This window comes from Chanodichthys erythropterus, chromosome 14, assembly GCF_024489055.1.
Source record: "Chanodichthys erythropterus isolate Z2021 chromosome 14, ASM2448905v1, whole genome shotgun sequence".
Lineage (NCBI taxonomy): Eukaryota > Metazoa > Chordata > Actinopteri > Cypriniformes > Xenocyprididae > Chanodichthys > Chanodichthys erythropterus.
In genome coordinates, this window is record NC_090234.1 from 33,377,793 (window position 1) to 33,398,916 (window position 21,124).

The window sequence follows — 21,124 nt, forward strand, 5'->3', positions numbered from 1 at the left end:
ATTATATGATTCCTGTTAAAGAATAACAGGGTTGTTGTAGATTGAGAAGAACATAAAGGGCAATAATTTATTTCTCAACATAAATCTGGTAAAGAAAAAAAAAAAAAGAAAAAAGAAAAGAGTAACACTGAACCATGTTGTTACAAGTTCCGCAACAGGGCAGATGACACGTTTGACCTAAAATCACACAAGAACATGGTATGGAGGCATCTTTTTTTAGACCACGCTTTTCTTTCATATGTCTCATATTTCATATAATAAAACATTACTGATAATACATTTCTCTCTGTACATACTGCTGCAGTAGATACAGTATTTTACAACTGTAACAATAGTGCTGGTGTTGCGAGCCGCATGCTGTGCTGCCCATGAACGTCTGGCTTAAAATGCGGACATGATCAGCATCAAGCCCTGCATGAGATACACGCCCAGACAGATGGGTACATAATCTAAAACGAAACTGGAGAGACTATTCCATAATTCAGACTGTAAGGAGTGGGTAGGCAATGAGGACTCTGCCCTATAGAGTGACACTGATTGCTATGGAGATGAGGTACTAGGTTCAAAGATATCCACCCAAAATCTCCAAAGGTTTCGGGCTAGAATTGAGTAGCCAGTGCAAATATAGCTGGCCATGTGCATTTGATGGCTCTATCGGAAATCTTGAGTCTTGCACTCTTGTCCTTCCCGTGCGGTGTGTGGAAGTCTGAGTCGTCTTTTCCATCCTGTTTTCCTTTTGCAAAACTTGTCGGTTTCAAGTGTTTTACTTAGTTCTCTCTTATTATGCTTACAAGTCTTTAAAAAAAACTACAAAGTCAATGAGGCGACCAAAGTGCGAGTTCTCGCCCAGTGGTAGCGTTACTATACAGTTTTGCGTTTTGATCCTGTCACGATTGGCCGAGCGTATTCCACAAAGTCATCAATGAGAACAGGCCATGCTCCTGAAACAAAACAGGAGGTCACATGATTAAAATCCATCATAATCTATGAATAAAGCCAGCCAATTTACAGTACAGCTTCAAAAATCACTAAAATCATATTAGCTCACAAAATACAGCAAAAATTGATGACATGTCTCACCTTCTTCATCATAGTTTGACATGTCATCTGCGATCATGTTGCCGAAATCCAGAAGCAAGTTCCACGTGTCTTTGGGAATTGATCGTTTATGATGCTCCTGCGCAAAATAAGGGCAGAGACTAGAGAGCATCTAAATTAATTGCTAAAGGAAATTATTCCACTATGTGGTTAATGTGTTGCGTAGCAGCCAGAAAACCCATTTTAATTTGTACTCAGCGCTAAAGAGGGTCAAAAGTCCAATGCTGTAATGACTTACCAATAAAAATCTGTTCCAGAGGTCTAGGAACTTAAAACGTCCAGCCAGAACCAGGTTCCAATATGCTACTGCCATCTCTAAATCTGTAATGGAAAAAGACGGTTCAAACATTAATGTAGTTGACTGTTTATTCAGAGTGAAGTCACACAAAAATGCAGAAAAAAAGAACATTAAGGTGCCATTACCTAAACCTTTTTGTCCAGGATTCTTGGCAAAGTTGAAGGTGAACTGGTAGAAATCTTTAAACTTTCCGCTGTCTTTCAGATCCTGTTCTAATCTGGGCAGAAGAGCTCGAAGTTTCTCCGGACTGTCACAGCTGAAGAAGAAATGTAAAGTTTAGGTCTAATCACTGGCTCACATACATGTCATTCATACACAAAGATTTATATTGAACATGCTCTTAGCAATTTCAACCTGACTTCTTCTATTCTGCCAATTTCAACCACAGCTTCACTTAGCAAATCGGAACACGCAAAATAATAATTTGAGACTGAGTAACATCAAGCATTTCAGTTTGGCCCATTTGTCTGTAGCTATTAAAGCCGAGGACTGTCAGAGAAACTATTTCAGTGATTCTGTCAGGTAGTATGTATGACATTCCAAAAATGATCATTATCAGAGAATGATAATCCCGGCCGCCACACACCCCAGATATTGTCAAAATAATGACTAAATAAAGTAATGATTTCATAGCCCACCCCAGTTCTGTCATTCCATCAATGAACTCTTTTTTGCTGAATTCACACTGTGTTGCCGCACGGAATTTCCATGCCACAACCAGAACACTGATGCTCGCTGGATCCAGATTAAGGTCATCACAGAACTGTTGGATTCCATCAATCCCAATCTTATTCTCATCCTGGGGATCTGAGGGAGAATAAAAAACACTTAGGTCACTTAAAAAATAGTGTCAGTTAAGCAAAACAAACATTTCTGAGAGGTGCACAAAGAAAGTTAAAAAGTTTTTCTTTAGGTTTTGCTGGCACGGAAACTTCATCCCAGTGGTTTTGGGCTTTATAATAACACATGCATGAAGTTTGTTTATGAAGGTCCTGCCATTTTTTTTTTCTCTTCGCTCTGTGGTGTGCGACCTCGACCTGCAGGTCTTGTTTCATTGCTCTAACAAGAATCGCTTGTTTGGAAATTTTGTTTTTCCACTCAAACATACTTTTTATTCTAAGTTTTATTCTATTATGTTCTTTGTTTGGTTAAAGTCGCAATGTTACAAAGTTAGCGACAGATGGTTTCTTCCATATTGTGACATACATCCAAATGATTATTGGAATAAGAAAAAATGTAGGGTGGGGACTTGGTTCTGAATGCAAGCTTACAGTCGATTTTAAGAGGCAGGGTTTATGAGGATGAAATGATTGGAGAAAGGCCGCTATACATCACCAGAAAAAAAAAAAGGTCTGTCATTTCATCAGAAATGTTTGACATTAAAAAAGGAACATAAGCATGGATTAATAAGATCATTATGATGCACTTAGAAAACAGGTGTATTTCCATTTCATGCCGACTTGAAACACTGGAAAAGGACTATATAAAGTAAACTTGTTTTTATTATTAGTAACTCAGCATGACACAGCTGGTCGTGTGATCTCAAAATGACAGCTCCCATGAGGGTGTAACCCTCTCTGTGTAGAAAACTAAAATAGCTTTACATTTAGTAAAAAGTAATAGAAAAATATTAAAAAGTATACATTTCTCTATTTCTAAAACTTTTTAATGAATAAAAAAAATCACCTTTAAGCATGCAATGGTACTCTCAGGCACAGGACAGCAGGCATAATAAACATCAGAATTTGAAAAACTCACCTTTATATCGATTGTAAAGCTGCTCCAGCTTTTTTCGGTCCACCGAGCTTTTCATGGATTCCTTGTGGTACAAATCTGGGTTCTGAAAGTAGTTGTCGGTGGCCACCTCTAGTTTCCAGTCATTTTGAGTGAGGCAGTATACGGCGGTCTTCTCCCCGGCTTGAGTGAAGGACATGAACTGCCGTACCTTGTCCTTTTGGGAGGATTTTAGCTTATGCTGTGTGGACACAAAAGATATGCCCTCAGACATGAACTCAGACAGACGCAGGAATACACTCAGCAGTGTGTACAAACAGAAAGAGACACAAACAAACATACAGAGAGAGAAAATTGCACACATTCAGGCACAAGACTAAAGCTGACAACTGGAAAAACCGTAAACAAAGCGGTGAGCAAATGTCCAGACCAATGTGTCAATATAAAAGGACATTCTACCGGTTATAGCAAGTTTGTCTGAAGCACCAAGCATGTGAGGACCTGTGACAGGCCACTTGTGCTTGGCATGTAATATGAGATGGCAAGCTCAGGGCAGCCAGTGCAAAACAACCAGGTTACCCCACAGTTATTTCCATCGATGCACAGTAAGCTGTTTTTACTCTAGTTCTTTAAACAAGTTCAAAAGAACCATTTTGACCGGGCCATCACAAGACATGGAACCAGAACACAATGTGCAAAAAGTTTGACAGCCCACTCAAGACGTGTTTAGAGGGTATTACAATCTGGTAAATAACCAGGCTACTATTGGGGGCTGGGTTAAAAGGGCAGGGCTAAAAGACTGACGTTTGACATTTCATGGACTGGGTATGGATGACACTTAACCCTCCTGTTCTGCTGACATTGACTGCCTGGCTGTTTGGGGTCCCAGAGACCCTATTGTATATGTGTAAAATAATAGTAGACATTTAAAAATATCAGTAATATCAGTGCAGGTTTTTAACTTGGGCTCTCAATGACACCATAACAGATATATGTTGTTGTTTTTTCATGTAAAACAATTAAAACATGTCATCAAGTTGAAATCTTTAAGAATCAGATCGCATGCATTTTGGAAAAGTCATGACAGTTAACCTGTTCAATGTTAGGTACGATTTTAAGGTATTAAAAAGGGGATTGTGGGTCTCTAAAACCCACAACAGGAAAACAGGGTTAACAGCATGCATGTCTGGCTAAAGCACAGAATAATATCCGTTCTCGTATGTATTATGCATTACATAGGATTTGATTCCAGAACACCTAAGCGGAAAGGTACATGCTGAACTCCCTAAATATCAACAACTGACCTTCCTGCCCATACAAAACATACACACAATTATGATCATTCTCGGTGCGACACGCACAGACAACGACTGGTACAAGACGTGGGATATCTACGTTTGCCAGATCTTCTCCGTCGAACACAGAAGCAGAAAACGACAGCAATATTTTTAATTTCTATGTCACCTACCATTTTATCACCCGCTGTTTGACCAAATTGATACCCAATGCTCCCATGTACGACTGCGCATGCGTGGAGGCATCAAGGGAATGCGCTAGAACACCAGCGAGTCTGCGCGGTGAAACAGTTAAGTATTGGGAGTTGTAGTTTGTTTAAACCTGAGTTCTGTAGTTTTATCTATGGTTGTAATCTTTCTACCAGTGTTGGTATTAACTAATACAAACTAGCGACTCTACTAAACTACGTTTTCTATAGTGTGACAATAGTTCAGCTGTTTTCATCTCTCTTTCTCTCTCCTACGAACTATTATATGAATCAATTCATGTAGTTCAGTTCAAATGATTCACTCATTTATACGTTGCGCTTTGAAAGTCCGAATCATTTTAGAGAATTGGGTTTGTTCAGACGGCTCATATATCTGTTATGAATCTGTTCAAAAGGGATTCATTTGAATTCTTGTGGTATTTTTACTGAGTAGCTTACAGAATGGAAACCTAGTTTCACAGCAGCTTCTCTACTCTAACTACAACCTGTTGCACACAATCTATTGTAGCATATGCTTTCTACTTGATAGTTCATACTTTTTTAATAAGTAAAAGGCCTTTTAGTATAGGCCTAACTATGTCCACCTTCAGGTTGTGGTACAAGTGTCTTTTTTGCTGTGAAATCTTTAATGATTTTTATGTAAACATAACAACTTTTACATTGTTAGTAGAATATTGAAAGACAAACATTCACTAGGTTTACTTCATTACATCATTTTTTTTTTTTTTTGTGAAAAATCATATTAAAATGTATGTTGAATATGATACAACAGGCTTTTGAGGAATATTCTCATTAGATGGCATTGCATAATAGGCCAGTGTTTTTCCGCCTGCAGTTAAAATACAGAGCTTTGATAATGAAACTAAGCATTTAAATAATGTAAAATCTAGTAAAAAATCATGGGAAAAATTCTGAATGTTATGATATACTACTGTCATCTCTCAGTAGCACAATCTGCGGACTGCCAGCATAATCTAACACTGGTTATGACCTACTTTTGAGCATGTTCAGCTGACCATTGCAGTATGGCTAAACCTTTGAGTGGATAACAGTGTTGGATGTTTAGTGTGAACAGAATAAAACCGACTGATTTGAACATGTATTATTTGTTATACCTATTTATTCAGGTCTGTACATATTCAGGTCTGTCAAATTACCTGCTGCTCAAAGTGTTTCAGTAACTCTTAATAAACAGACATATCATGTGTTGCAAGAGCAAGACTTCTCTGATTTACATGCACAGTTATTTGTAAACACAAACAGTGTTTAAAGTCAGGCACACTGACACAGTATATGATTATAGAGTTGCAATAAAGGTTGAATTATGTTTATGTCTCATTTATTGGTTGAATATTTTAGAAAAAAAAAATAGTTTCTGTAATGTATTTTTATTTCTGAATAATGTTTCTGTTTAATTGCTATATATATATTGTATTTATGTGTTAGTCTATTTTCCAAAAGCAAATCCACCTTCTTAAATGTACAGATAATATGCCCACCCAGAGACCTGAAGATGATAGTGACATGTAAATGGTGACACCCTTTTTTGAACTCATCTCCATGTAGTTATCTGTATAAAACATACTGTACAGTCCTGTCTGTGGGGGCAGCATGAATACAGATAAATGGCTTACAGAGCCATAAACCACACTGTAAAAAAAAAAATACAGTAGTTCTTACAAAATAATTTTGCCAGATGTGGTTGCCAGAATTATTATTTTTTAAATACAGAAAAACTGTAAACACATACTGTATATTTTACAGTATAAAACTGTAATTACAAGAACATTTGAAAGTAAACCAGTAAATTCAACAATGCACACTTCTACTAAAATATGTTTTGTACCTTTAACATATACTGACAACCACCATAATAATGCAAAGACCAAAGAATAAAAATGTAAAAGAGAAAGTCACATGAAGAATCAGAGTTAGTAGCTTTTCCACGAGCTGAAGTATATACTAATATATAGAAGGTGCACAGAGTCATTCATGCAAACGCGAAACATCATCATGGTAACCCACAACACTTACATAATGCAATAAACTTTCATTAAACAACAGAAGATGTAACATAAAACCCTATTGTATAACTGATAACAAAAACTATTAAGAAACATGAATATTTAAACAAAATACTTTCAAATGTGGAGTGTTTCATAGGGAATGTGGGAATATCAGTTTACTGTTTTTGTCTGTAAATTATACGTTTATTTGTTTTGTTTTTTTTTACTTCTAAAAATTTTAAAATTAACAGCAATTTACTGTAAACTTACATAAAATGTCTGGTTATATGTTTTACAGTTTTCCCCTGTATATAGTACAGGAACTTACTGTTAACCTAGTAACAGTTTTTTCCATAGCGTTTTTACAATATTTTACAGTTAAAATCACATTAAATTTTTATACGGTGAAAAAAGCAACCCTAAAACACATAGTTTAATTACAGTCATTTTAAAGTGAGCTGATATATACTTTCTAAATATTGACCTCTGTTTATTTAACACCAATTGCTTCCAAAATATGGATTTTATAGCCTACTTCAATAGTATACTATTTTGGAGAATATGTACTTTACTAGAGTTCTGTTAAACTAAATGTTTTTACTCAATTGCATCCACAAGGACAAAATAATATATATATATATATATATATATATATATATATATATATATATATATATATATATATATATATATATATATATATATATATATATACTCCATTAAAGTTTTAAAAGTTCAAAATACATGTGACTAACAAGGCCAAACACTTCTTTTTTTATACTTTGAATTGAGAAATACTTTTGATAAATTATCTGTACTTAACCAGGCCTACAATTTCTCAGTACATTTTACACCTCTACCTAATAATGATAAAAAATAAATAGAATAGCATTTATGTAACAGTGCAATGGGGAAGTGGTATTAATGCAAATATCGTTAGAAAGTTACGCAAAAGTGGTAATTAAACTTGGAAATACACATAACTAGTTATTATCTTGGAAATATTGATAACAGCCATTTGTCTTTGACTGATTTATGAGATACTTTATATGCATTAACCATTTTATTCGTGAGTTTCTCTTTATTATTTACATGTATTCCTACGCACGCTCCGCCTTCAGACGCAGTGGGGTGGGGTCCAATGCAACGAACCACTAATAAAAATGTAAGTCGGGTACTGTAGAGCTCTACCCAATCAGAATTTAGCGTGGGCGTGTCTTCCGTACCACGCTCCTCTGGCGTCACGCGCATCACCGTCCAATCGGATTTCCCGTGGCGTAGACACCGCCAAGCTCAGTTTTACAGACCCGGAGAGGGAGCAGTTTCAGCTGTGCGCGCTCCTATTCATTCAGCGCTAGACAGTTGAAGGCGGATGCAACCGACCGTAAGTGAGACCAGGGGGGGCTTGGGGTCCACGTAGACAGCTTTGACCTCTATTTTCTGTATCTATAATTCATCATAGCTTAAAGGAGCTGCCATTTATCTGCGTTTGAAGATGATAAGATAATTTGGCATGAAATTACTGCGTCTGCCAGCCAAACCGGCCAGTCACCTCAGCGTGTATCTTCATGTAATTATACATAATGGAATCGTTAGTCTATCAACCGTCAGTCCGGAATACTTATCACTCATGTGAAAGATTGAAACTGTCTGTCTCAAATGGCTTGTGTTAGCCAGCAAGCTAACCCATGTCAAGTGCTTCTGTCAGTGCAGTGCAATGGGAAATCCGCACTGATCTTTAGTGATGGTTGGCTACTGCACGGAAAAGCTCTGGTATACAACACTGGACGTGTAGTAAACAATAGTATGCAGATCTAAGGTTGATTATACTAAAGCGGCTGGGATGACCTCGATTTGAGTGGAAGTTAGCTTACTACGTTAGCTCGCTAGCTTAACAGCTTTATCCTATATTCGCTCTAAAGCTTTTTTGAAACACTTTTGCAAAATATAACTGTTATTGTTGTTCATTGTGCATAACCGTGAGGGGTGTATGAACTAGATTATAAGTACTTTAGGTCGTCATATGGACCTGTCACTTCAGCTAGCAAGCTATCAAAGCATCACTGCATGTTGGCTTTGCTTTAGCTTCCATGTAAAATGGCTGCCAGGCATTAAACCAAAACCATCCTGCTTGTTAAATTAGTTCTGATGAGTTAGTTAACAATTATGCCCCATTTTGCTCAATTATTTTCCACTTTTGAAGGATTTTCAGTCGTCTAAACCCATGCTGTGGTGAACCAATGAATTGTGTTACCCTCCAGCAGTATAGTGTTATGACTGACTGTCAGCTGTGTTGCTACATTTAAAGAGATCGTTTTTATATTTTGTGCCTAAAGTAAATTAGAGAAACTATGTGTGAAACACATCATTTGAATACCTTTTTGAAATCATGCATGATGATTTTACAGTTGCCATGCGTCTTTTATGTGCATGCTTCTAACGTCCGCATCCATTTTGGGTTTCATGAATGTGCCATGATCTTACAATCAAACATCTCTCATGTGCAAGCTCCTTACTAAAGCACGATCATACACTGCACATGATATTTTTATTTTCTCTTATTATTTGATTTATCTTTGTTTCCTGTTTGAGAGATGGGCTTCAGACCTCCTCTTCCTCTGTCCTCTTGCTAACTGGCTATGCCAACAAAAACAGCACCTAAGAAGGCAAAGGGCTTCAGGACTGTAAGTTCAGAGGAAAGTTTACACACTTCATTTCCAGATGGCCATTTAAGTCCGATCCGTTCGCAAAACGGTACGAGCACATGCACAATACCCGACCTGGTCACATTTAAACAGGAGGGGCGCGTTTTGATCACATTTAGAACTGGGTTTCATTCCAAAACGTGTTTGAAAGGCAGCTAGCTAACTGGGCTAACACGCTTTATTATAGTACATACTGCTCCGATTGTGCATTATGTTTGAAGCGGAAAATATAAAATCAAACGGGTCATCGTTCTGCGTTATGCGTTTACATGCTTTTTATAACTTAAGACATTGGGCAGGAATATTTTCTATATTTTAGGGCCCATTGCTTTTGCTAAAAAGTTACTCTAAACGACAGGGACTGTTGCATATAAATGATTTAATAAAGATTGCATGCGGTTTTTGAGTGCATGTGTTGAAGTTTTGATGTTAAAGAGATGAAAAGATTCGTCGAGGTCTTTGTCTGATAATATAAGCTGCATGAGTGCTGTGGAAGCAAATCGGCGGGCCTCGTTTTCATCACCTATGGTTGTCTCAAAACCTAGTGAGCTTCCTACCTAGACCGCATTTTAAATAAGCAAACTTAAACCTCTTTAAGTGAACTGAGTGTCGAAGAACCCAACTGTCTTTGCATTCACACTGTTTCGGTTCTTAAACGTGTGCTCAAGTCTTATTTTAGTCCACTTTACCTGTGACAGAGTGTCAGTCCATTTCTCATTCACACTAGCAAGAGTGCTGCTGTGCTGAGGGTCAGCATTCATCTGATGAAATTCAGTACTATAGCATTATTGCAAGTATGATGCTGCTTTTTATACAACAATTCAATAAACAAGTTATTGATATTGAGTAGCTTTGAGTTTTTGACAAAAATGGGCAGTTTGTTGTTTTCTGCCAAACAAAAATAGTAAGAATTCAAATCATCAAGCTTTGTATGTTTTAGTAATCTTTTACTGATACTGATCATCCAAGAAAACATGTCGAGTGCTAATGCCTCAAGTTTTATTTTAATTTTTTTTTGCATCATGTATGATTTAGCATTTTGGATGAATGCTTACTCACAGAGGATTTAGGCAATTCTGAGGCCTACTGTAGAGACCAGCCGCTTCTGTTCATAGATCAGGAGGATGTTGCAAATAAAAACTTTCCTCATTAGTCACTTTTTCTATGAGAAACAAAGATTTGTATTGTAACCTTGGTTACAGTCTTCAAGTGTCCTCTGCTCTTTTGCCAAACCAGTTTTCAATTCTGTTGCAGAAACGTTTTGTTGTGGAAATTTGGCTCAGGTTTTTCAGCTAGACCAAGCATCTATTCCTCAGCCCCAGGGATCATGGCCAAAGATGTGAGTATTCTCTAGCTCTATTAGATGTAATCGACTGACAGTCAATGAGTTTGATGGTCATCTTGTTCTCTACAGGCTGGTCTGATTGAGGCCAATGGGGAGCTGAAGGTTTTCATCGATCAGAACTTGAGCCCTGGCAAAGGTAAGAGGGACGTTTGGAGTTTCTGAAGATAATAGTGCACTCCATCAGCAGCTATTTTTTTTCAAGAGAGTTAGTCCTTACAGTAATGCTTTACAAAAACCCAGACACCTGCTTGACCTTATATAGCACTGGATTAAGATGTTTTCTCTGTATACTACGCCTGCAGGTGTGCTGTCTTTAGTAACGGTGCATCCTCAGTCAGTGACTGTTGGAAAACAGCTTTTGCCAAAAACACTGGGCCCTTCCAACGTGAACATCGCACCACATATGGTAAGATTTAAATGGAGTTTGGCTGCATGAATGCTAAAACGTATTGATCACATGGGCCGCATTTACACTACAGGTCTTGATACCCAATTACGATTTGTTGACTATATCTGAATTTTTTTTTTTTTTTTTGACAACCAGCTTACATCTTTTAAAAGTGTCCCATATATGATATTTGCATTTATGCAAAACAACTCAAGGTAGACGTACTGACCCAGAAAAGCTTAAGATGAAAAGAAAGTAAAAATGGCACAATTTGCAAATGCAAACAAAATGATAATACAAGCTTTTGCTTTATGTACCATCTTTAAAGGTCAGCGAAACATTGGTCTCTTAAGGCAGAGGAAAAAGAGGAAAGCCCTTATTGCAGCCTGGGCATTGAAAAGAGTCATGTGTTTGTTCGAGGTTGGCCACTGTCGCCTTTCCAATGACATGCGACTCGCATTTACAGGAATTTCCGATCTTTCTGCTTACATGGCAGATGCAAATGCAGAATAGTGAAATCCATGTGTTGTTGTTGTTGCTTACATGTTCGTGGGTCATATCAGATCTGTGCCACATGGGAGGAAAAAAAATCCGAATTGGGTCACTTGAACCATGTACATTGAACCGGCCATTAGCATTATTCACAGTGTTGAAAACATCTGTGCTTCTTTAAAGGGTTAGTTCACCCCAAAATTTTGTCATTTACGTATCCTCATGTCATTCCAAACCCGTAAGACTTTCGTTCAGTTTCGAAACACAAGTGAAGATATTTTAATGAAATCTTAGTGATTTCAGTCCCTCCATTGACCGCTACGCAACTACCATTTTGAAAAGTTCGTAAAAAGATCATAAAACTAATCCATATAAAATGAGCGGTTTAGTCCACATTTTCTGAAGAGACACAATCACTTTATATGATAAACAGATTTCATTTAATTTTATTCACATATAAACATTCAACTCGCACATCAGTTGTGGTAAACAGAAGCTCAAGCATGTTTGCTTGTGTAAGAACCAGTGAGGTTCATTCTGGTGTTACCCAGCACGTTTGAGCTTCCACATGAACCAATGAGGTTCATTCTTGTGTTACCCAGCACGTTTGAGCTTCCACAAGAACCAATGAGGTTCATTCTGGTGTTATGCAGCAAGTTTGAGCTTCTACAAGAACCCGTGATGTTTGTTCTCATGCGTCTAGCAGGTTTGATTTAGCTTTTATATTAGCTGATCAATGTTTATATGTGAATAAAAGCCTAAATTCAATCTGTTCATTATATAAAGTGATCGAGTTTCTTCATTAAATTTGCACTAAACCTCTCAATTCATATGGATTAGTTTTACAATCTCTTTATGAACTTTTGTCAATGGAGAAATGGAAATCTCTCAGATTTCATCGAAACATCTTCATTTCAGTTCCGAAGATGAAAAGTCTTATGGGTTTGATGACAGAATTTTCATTTGAGTCAATTATCCCTTTAATATTTTTCTGGAAGGGTCATTCTACAGAAACATCCACTTTTGGTATGGCAAGATGTCTTAAAATGCATTTACTTTCCTAACATTTAAACTTAGACCACATTATGATGGTACACTTTGACTTTATGAATACACATAAATGACCGCTTAATGTGTGTGTGTGTTTTTTTTTTTTTTTGTGCATTTATTTAAAGACCACAAATAAAAAATTTGTCACTGCTGTTACCTTACTTCTCTGGCATTTTTAAAAATTTTTATGAAATATTATTTCTCATGTAATGATGCAGTCCTTTAAATCTTAATTCTTGAGTGTAGCAGAATTCAATGGATGTAAAATTATCATGTCACATATGACACATTTTATTTAATGTGACAGACAAACAGTAACACCAGTGACAATGAATCACCAGTGACAAACATTCTTTAACTATAATTAAGTAGATGGGACTAAATTTTTACTTTTGGTATACAATCAAAGATCATCATTGTCACTTGGTGAAAGCAGTCAGTTAAATATCATAAACAACATTTTAAAAATGTCTGTTAAATACGCTGTCTGTAAAGTCGCTGCTTCTCAGCTGCACTCAATTTAGCCATATACCCTCAATTTAGCCATACCTACCCGAAGGAGGATTAACAATAAGAAAAGTTAGAATCATGTAATCTTGGTGCTATTTTATGCAAAAGAACTAAATGAATAGCTTTGAATAAAGTTTATCTATAAATGGGAGACACTATTGACAGTAACTCCAGTGTCAACTTTCATAAAAAAAAAAAAAAGCTCAAGAAGGTTTAATTGTTCAAATAACATAGTTTCATTTTAAAATATAAAGAATGTTTTTCAATTGTAATATTTCTGTAAAGGCTAGGGACAGAAAATCCCCCCCCAGGATTCTTGGATAAATCTAAGGTTCAAATGAACAGCTCATTATACTAAAAGATATATTATATTATATTATATTATATTATATTATAGATAGAGAGATAGAGAGATAGAGATATATAGAGAGATAGAGAGATATATTTTTAACATATCCTTGCAGAATACTTAATTTCTTTCCCAAAAAAAAAAAAATCATCCTGACCCCAAAGGCTCTTAAAATCACACGTTAATATATAGCAGTATATATTTTTGATTACAAAAATATATGACAGCTTTAACCATCATTAATAGCAATTGAGCAGAACATTACTGATTTAATATTCCATCCATTTTAACTTAACTATCATAATTCATTCTTGCATTTTCAACAAAGCAAGGCATAAAACCCATATATAATACAATCAACAAATGTAAGAGCGTTGAAACTAAAGAACTCAAGCATGAGCAAAATAGGGCGAGTTGCACTTTCGTCAGCTGGCACGAAACTCTCACTTTGGGCCCAGGCCATCAGGCCATTTTTATTTTTGAGCCCTGCAAGTGACTTTCGTTTACAACAACTAAAAGTAGCCAGGCGTCAGTATGGGAAGAGCTAATGGAAAAATGGAAATGTTGCCATTGCCCGTTCAGTGTTTTACACACAGCTAGATTCTCAGGATGACGAACACTCACCATCTCCTGAATGAAGAAAGAGAATTACTTGAATTCTGATCTGACAGTTCAGGCTGAAACAGATTTCCAAGAATGGTTATGTTTAGATTTACAGTTTTATTAATCCAGATGGAGCAATTCACAGAAATTATTGAAGAAGTGAGGTATCTCCTTCTTAGGAATGGGAACAGTTGTGGAATATAACCTATGCTGTCTGAGCCTGAAGCTTTGGAGTTTTCAGCTGCTTTAATATATCAAGAATGCGATGCAGCTTTTAATTGCTGGACAGAATCAGGGTTTGAAGGGTGTCCTCCATTGTCAGAGACTGAAACCGGCTTCCCATAACAACTAAAAAATGGAATGAACTCATTTAGAAAAGAGGAATCGTTTGCTCCTTTAACTGATGCTTGCTGTTTAGCCACCTGCATATTCACAGCTGCTGTGTTGTTAATTCCTTGCCATATGTCAGTGAGAATAGGAGCAGTGTCATTTATGTGTAACCAGCATAAAAAAGAAACACATTAGCTTGCATTTGTCTAGTTGAATGTTTACCTTCCTTAACATCAGTGTTAATAACTCTTTTAGTTTAGATTTCATTGTAATGTGATCTGTTTAAATATCATACTTCAATATGCAGCATCATTTACTCATTTTATTATGTTTGCCGTATTATCTTCTAACCTGATTGTCTCTATCACAGGTCATCAGCACACCTCAGAGGCCCAGTGGCTCCAATGTGATCCTAATGAACAGCCCACACACACCCAGCTCTCAGTTTATCACCCAGAGTCAACCATCGGAAGCTTCTCCGTGGTCCTCGGGGTAAGTCAGCAGACTACTTTATAACGTAATTACATTTCTCTTTCAGAAATAGATCAGGTGGAACCAGGTGCTTTTCTGTCCTTAGCCACATTTCCACTGTCGGGCCAAAAGTAAGTGTGCTAGTGCGTGCCAGGGCCAGTCGTGTTTCCACTGTCACTTCCGGGGCTTGATTAGACCTTGTCTGCGCATTCTTGGGGCCAGCGGCCAGGGTTTTTTAGCCTGCCAAATACCTTGGTCCAATGCAGGCCAACTGGGGCTTGAGGTGTGGTCATGAACAAAGGTGGAGTTTACCCGAGTCAGGAAAGGGTCAACACCGCTGCTAATATCCTATGTTATCATAACAGGCTACCAGCTATCCTCAACATTTAAGACATTTAAAACAATTTTCAGCTCAACTCACTTTCAGACACCAGCATATGTTTGAAATAACTTCCAGTTGTCATCTGATGGGTATTCTGGTCACATTATGAGGCAGAAATATATGCAATGCTAAAGGGTACTACTTATGCTAACCATTGTGATAATAATTACACATATGTTTATGGAAAATACCAGAGACTACTTGACAAACATAGAAAAATCATGTATGATTATAATTGTGTATTTATTTATTGATTTCATGTTTCATCTGTCTCTTCCCTGTGCCATTGTTGATACCGGACTAATGCATCTGCATATGTGTCGTAAATTACATGCACTCCAGTTAACTTGTAAAACTCATAACTACTACTTTTTTCTTCTTGTGAGCTCCCTCTGTTGCTCTGGCTGAAAGGATTACAATATAGTGAGATGGGAGAGATCGCTCAAACCTCCTCAGATTGCATAATTTCACGAAAAATTAGAAAGAAATCTGACAAACATGATATTTTTGATACTGATTTGAACATGATACTTTAAAAATATTTTTCTAAATGTGTAAGCCTTTGGACTTAAAAGCTTTAATGGAGTTGTTTTGTGCATTTCTGTGATCAGAAATGGAAGCAGGTGCAACTGAATAGGTATTTGTTATCTTTTTATATGAAATGGTAAATACCAGTTTTTGTTTTTTTTACCAGTTGGAGTCTTAAAGGATTAATTCACTTCAGAATTAAAATTTCCTAATAATTTACTCACCCTCATGTTTGTCTTTCTTTCTTCAGTCGAAAAGAAATTAAGTTTTTTGAGGAAAACCTTTCAGGATTTTTCTCCATATAGTGGACTTCAGTGGCTACCAACGGGTTGAAGATCCAAATTGCAGTTTAAACGCAGTTTCAAAGGGGTCTACACGATCCCAGCCAAGTAATAAGGGTCTTACCTGGCAAAATGATCGGTCAAGTGTTTACTAAGCGAACGTGCGAAGACTAAGTCAAACACCCTTTTCAAAAAAAGGTCAAACAACGATGTTTGGCGATTTTGAAGTTGGAGGAGAAAATGAGATTTTCGCCCTACCGCGTTACTTCTGCCTATGTCACGCATGACCTTTCTAACATGATTATGTAATGCGTGGCACATCGCAGAGTTAGTGCAAGACGAGCATTTGTAGTTAAAAAGTGTAATTTTTTTTTTTTTTTTAGAAAATGACCAATCGTTTAACTAGATAAGACCTTATTCCTCAGTTAGAATCGTGTAGAGCCATTTGAAGCTGCATTTAGACTGCAATTTGAACCTTAAACCCGTTGGTAGCCGTTGAAGTCTGCTAAATGGAGAAAAGTCCTAGAATGTTTTCCAAAAAAAAAAAACAATTTCTTTTCAGCTGTAGAAAGAAAGATATGAACATCTTGGATGACATGGGGTGAGTGAATTATCATGAAATGTTAATTGCGAAGTGAACTAAGACTTTAAGGAAAGACCAAACATTGGCTTCTGTCATGCTCATTTTGCTCATCTTGCTCATCTAGCTAGTTTTCAGTCAGCTGGTGGAATGGTGAGGTTGTGTGATGTCATTCTATGGCGGCATGTTAAGTGGAACAGTGGAGACAGTGGAAACTCGAAATTGATTTTGGCCTCAGTGCTCGAGGTTCTAGGCTTTTGGTCCCGGACCTCCGTGCCAAACATCATGCATTATCATGCAATAATTTGGTGTTTGTTTGGCTTTTTCTCCAGGAAGAGGGGTAAGAAGGGGGAGAAGAATGGGAAAGGCCTCAGACATTTCTCCATGAAGGTTTGTGAGAAGGTCCAACGGAAGGGTGTCACAACCTACAACGAGGTTGCTGATGAGCTTGTGGCTGAGTTCAGCTCTGGTGATAATCATATCTCCCCCAATGATGCGGTAAGCCTCTTCCTGTGGCCAGACTTTGATCCGGAGCTGTGTTTAAGTGCAGCGATTTAGAGTTGCTTTTTTACTTGTATCTCATAATGAATAGTGCTTCACTTTCTTTCTTTGTCCCTTATTAGCATGTGTATGACCAGAAGAACATTCGACGGCGTGTGTACGATGCGCTTAATGTGCTGATGGCCATGAATATCATCTCCAAAGAGAAAAAGGAGATTAAATGGATTGGCCTGCCCACAAACTCTGCTCAGGAGTGCCAGAACCTGGAGGTGGGTTTACTCGTTCTTTTATTTCACCTAAAGTTTTTGAGATTTCCTATTAGACAATTAGTAGGGCAACTAGTTTAAACTGTTGTTTTTTTTTTTTTTAAGGTGGAGAGGCAAAGGCGTTTGGAGAGAATCAAACAAAAACAGTCGCAACTTCAAGAACTCATTTTACAGGTCAGAAGTTGCTCTTTTTGTTTTATAAGATTTTTTTTTTTTAATGATGAACATTTGAAAATTAATGTATTTTTTCAATTGCAGCAAATTGCCTTCAAGAACCTTGTACAGCGGAACCGCCAGAGAGAACAACAGACGAAAAGACCCCCGCCTGCCAACTCGGTCATTCACCTGCCATTCATCATCGTCAACACCAGCAAGAAAACCGTCATTGACTGCAGCATCTCCAATGACAAGTATGATATTAAAAGTCAAACCATCTAGGCTGTTGGTGGCATGACTCAAATATCAAAGATCTTCACTTCACACATCTTTTCTCATTACTTCCATTTGTTGTCAGGTTTGAGTACCTCTTCAACTTTGATAGTATGTTTGAGATTCATGATGACATTGAGGTATTGAAGCGCATGGGCATGGCTTGTGGTCTAGAGGTGGGTAAGTGCTCTGCTGAGGACCTGAAGACTGCCAGGAGCTTGGTGCCCAAAGCACTGGAGCCCTACGTCACAGGTTAGTGCCAGTTGGCCACCACATCAAAGTATATATGTGATCAAAAGATCAAATTTTTAATTTGATGGTTACATTTTGAATGCAGAAATGGCACAGGGGCCTATCAGTAATGTCTACATGACAGGGGCTTCGTCTGCTAACGGAGGCCGCTATCATGTTGGGAGGTGAGTTTCTGTTGTGCACCTTTCAGTTGTTCATTAATAAAATGGATGGAAGTTGGAAACAGGAGTAGCTATTGAATCAGGTTACACCATGATCGTTTCCAGTCACTCACTACCATTCAAAACTTTAGGGTCAGTAAGATTTTATTTATTTATTTAATACTTTTTATTTTCTTTATAAGTGACAGTGAAGACTTCTACATTATGAAAGATTTCTATTTGAAATATATGCTGTTCTTTTAAACTTTTATTCATCAAAGAATTCTGGAAAAATGTATCAGTTTCTATTGTTTTCAGCATATTAGAATTCTGAAGGATCTTGTGACATTAAAGACTATAGTAATGGCTGCTGAAAATTCAGCTTTTCCATCACAGGAATAAATTGCATTTTAAAATGTATTAAAAATAGAGGTTATTTTAAACTGTGGTAATATTTCTCAATATTACTGTTTATGCTGTACTTTTGATCAAATAAATGCAGCCTCGGTGAGCGGAAGAGACTTATTTCAAAGGTGTTTTAAAATTTTACTAACTCCAAACTTTTAAAAGATCTCATTAACCCAAACTTTTGAATGGTAGTGTACCTGTACAATACGGTGACCACTATGCACTATTTAACCTTAGGCCATAACCTGGGATGCTTTGACAATCCTTCAAAGCAAGTTGAGTTGAATTAAAGTGATGTTTTCTGATAGAAATGATGAGAAGTATAGTTCTGATGGTACTTTTGATTGTCTGGTTAATTTACAGTGAGGTGAAAGGGTGGTAACACCACTCTTATAACCTTTTTGAGCTTCATATCTTAAAATCTCAAGGTTCACTGATTCAGAATTTTATTATTTTCAAATTTTATACATTATACAATTTTATTTTATATATATATATGAGACTAGTGAACTGAGGCAGAAAGATTTCTCAATTTTAGGGTAGTACCATGAAAGTAGTCCATAATAGTTAATATGCACCATATACTTAATTTTTTCTAAGCTATCTGATAACTTTGTGTAAGGAACAGAGGAGGTGCAGGGGAAGAAATTCAGTGAATAATGGCTTCAAATTGGGTCACAAAGCTATCAAAAGACTTGGAATATAGCAAGCATGCTCTGTGGACTCATTTCTTGTGGTTCAGGTCCCCTTTAAAAGAGTCTATGTGTCTTGTTTTTCATCCAGTTTCTCTTTCGTCTGTTTCTCTGACAGTGACGGTGGGGCAGACGGCACGATGGCTTCGAGTTCTAATGACTCCCACTACAGCGGCTCTCGAGTCGAGACCCCCGTCTCTTACATGGGCGAGGACGATGAGGATGATGATGAATTTGACGAAAACGATGACGAGGACTAAGCCCAGCCCTCATTCAACCTGTCCATCATGCACAAGTTCTTCCAGCTGCCATATCCGAGGATTGATCAACCACATCGTTCTTTTTACTCTTCTGCAACTCACCGTTTCCTTCACTCTCTGTCAGAGAAAGGGCATTGAAGAACACGGGCTTTAATGGAATGAGTTGTTTTCATCCTCGTCTTTCTGAGCTCAGGACAAGCACATCATCCTAGGCTGTGTGCTTTGCCTGCTGGGAATTATAGTTTTCAGCTGAAGGACTTTGCTGAAGTTTAGAGGTGTCACTTTATTCCCCGTCGCAGCGCTCCTGCTGGGTGTTATCCGCTCTGTTCTGCGTGACCCTCTGAAACCTTCCCTCCTGAAGAAAACCCCTCTTGCGTACAGCCTTGAGAGCTGTTGAAAAATGTTGTGTGGATCTCTGTGTGAAGTAGTTCTCTTCTGTTTTTGGATGAACTTTTTTGTTTTTGAATGTGCTGGCTTGATTTTGCATTCTGACGATTTGGAGACTAATGAATCGAAGAACCTACAAAGCCGGCTGCTATTTTTTGCCCCATGAAGGGCAGGTCTTTGGATGTGTGGACTCTTTTCGTATGCTGACCTGATGATTTCTTGCAGGCTTTTTTTGTAGAATCTCCTCCTGTGTGTGTTCGGCTCCTTGGCGTTCTGCAGAGCGCTACTTTTTTGGAGGACTCTGAGAAGTCAGTCTTTTTGTGTTTTGTTTGTTTTCTTTTGGTTTCGGAACTTCATAGGCCAACCTGTCCTAGAGACACCGGAGAAACTTCAGTACCTTAAAGCAGTTATAGGAATATAAAAATGCTTTGTTTTTTAACCACATGATATCAAGATTCGTTTCTCTGTAATACCTTGAAGCGTGTACGATTATTGTTGTGTATTAAAAAGATATGGTCTTTAGGTCTCTCTGGACTTCCCTTTGGAAATTTCCTTTAAAAAAAAAAAAAAAAAAAACGGAATCCTTGTACTGACTCCTCAAAGTAACTTTTTTCTGTAATCTAATATAAGTTTCAAATTTAAATATAAAGAATGTTTTAAGAATTCAAACTCATTGTGTTTATTTGCGACACTAATGTAATACTACTAATTTCAATAAACTTTATTTTATATATGTGCCTAGTGTGACTAGATTTGCATTCAGGAAGTTGACATGGCATAACATTTTCTAATTCTTTGCCATTTATATGACCATAATATTTGAGAGTGCGTACTTTTTGTTTTGTTTTTTTTTTGTTTTGAGAATATTTGTACTTTTAGCATTCACTTGCCACACCACATAGCCATTGATTGTTAACTGTATGGCAGAAGGGTCCCTGTGCGATCCATATTGTCGAACCCCCTTCAGGACTCTACTTCCTCTCATTTCTTTCTTTATTAAGCGGGCTAGCCTACTGTTAGCATGTCTTTTTTTTCACCGATTCTTTGAGGATGAATCTATTTTGTTAAAATTATTTATTACATCTGGTCATACACACTGATGTTCAAAAGTTTGAGGTCTGTAAAATGTTTTGAA

General features: G+C 37.2%; 2 protein-coding genes across 9 annotated transcripts; one reads left to right on the forward strand and one right to left on the reverse strand.

Annotated features, from left to right (window-relative positions):
• Nucleotides 1-46: 46 nt before the first annotated feature.
• Nucleotides 47-4,731, reverse strand: dcun1d2a (DCN1, defective in cullin neddylation 1, domain containing 2a). 5 transcript variants are annotated; one of them, XM_067410657.1, is made up of 7 exons: nt 4,599-4,731; nt 3,155-3,371; nt 2,035-2,203; nt 1,522-1,652; nt 1,337-1,419; nt 1,081-1,177; nt 47-941 (listed from the first exon to the last, which is right to left on the reverse strand). In XM_067410657.1, the coding sequence occupies exons 1-7, from the start codon at nt 4,599-4,601 to the stop codon at nt 862-864; spliced, it is 780 nt and encodes a 259-aa protein (XP_067266758.1). In that variant the 5' UTR covers nt 4,602-4,731; the 3' UTR covers nt 47-861. The 5 variants fall into 5 exon arrangements, 2 of the variants coding, with proteins under 2 accessions (XP_067266758.1, XP_067266759.1); XM_067410658.1 differs by lacking the exon at nt 4,599-4,731 and adding an exon at nt 3,473-3,489; XR_010897205.1 differs by lacking the exon at nt 4,599-4,731 and having other exon boundaries at nt 890-941; nt 1,081-1,199; nt 3,155-3,562.
• tfdp1a (transcription factor Dp-1, a) lies at nt 4,578-20,698 on the forward strand. Of its 4 annotated transcripts, none has more exons than XM_067410654.1 (12): nt 4,578-4,715; nt 10,600-10,684; nt 10,760-10,826; nt 10,993-11,096; nt 14,783-14,904; nt 16,987-17,152; nt 17,278-17,424; nt 17,527-17,595; nt 17,680-17,831; nt 17,936-18,102; nt 18,188-18,266; nt 19,461-20,698. In XM_067410654.1, exons 1-12 carry the CDS (start codon nt 4,636-4,638, stop codon nt 19,600-19,602), a joined length of 1,380 nt encoding a protein of 459 aa, XP_067266755.1. In that variant the 5' UTR covers nt 4,578-4,635; the 3' UTR covers nt 19,603-20,698. The 4 variants fall into 4 exon arrangements, with proteins under 4 accessions (XP_067266755.1, XP_067266756.1, XP_067266754.1 ...); XM_067410655.1 differs by lacking the exon at nt 4,578-4,715 and adding an exon at nt 7,515-8,024; XM_067410653.1 differs by lacking the exon at nt 4,578-4,715 and adding an exon at nt 9,233-9,324.
• Nucleotides 20,699-21,124: the final 426 nt, after the last annotated feature.

Excerpts from the sequence above, each read along its gene's own strand:
- dcun1d2a (XM_067410657.1), bottom strand. Across the intron at positions 1,653-2,034 it reads GATGGAATGACAGAACTGGG|CTGTGACAGTCCGGAGAAAC; the intron begins GTGGGCTATGAA and ends TTTCTTCTTCAG. Across the intron at positions 1,420-1,521 it reads TCCTGGACAAAAAGGTTTAG|ATTTAGAGATGGCAGTAGCA; the intron begins GTAATGGCACCT and ends TTTCCATTACAG.
- tfdp1a (XM_067410654.1), top strand. The coding sequence starts at position 4,636 with ATGCTCCCATGTACGACTGCGCATGCGTGGAGGCATCAAGGGAATGCG. Across the intron at positions 17,153-17,277 it reads ATATCTCCCCCAATGATGCG|CATGTGTATGACCAGAAGAA; the intron begins GTAAGCCTCTTC and ends GTCCCTTATTAG. Across the intron at positions 17,596-17,679 it reads TTCAAGAACTCATTTTACAG|CAAATTGCCTTCAAGAACCT; the intron begins GTCAGAAGTTGC and ends TTTCAATTGCAG.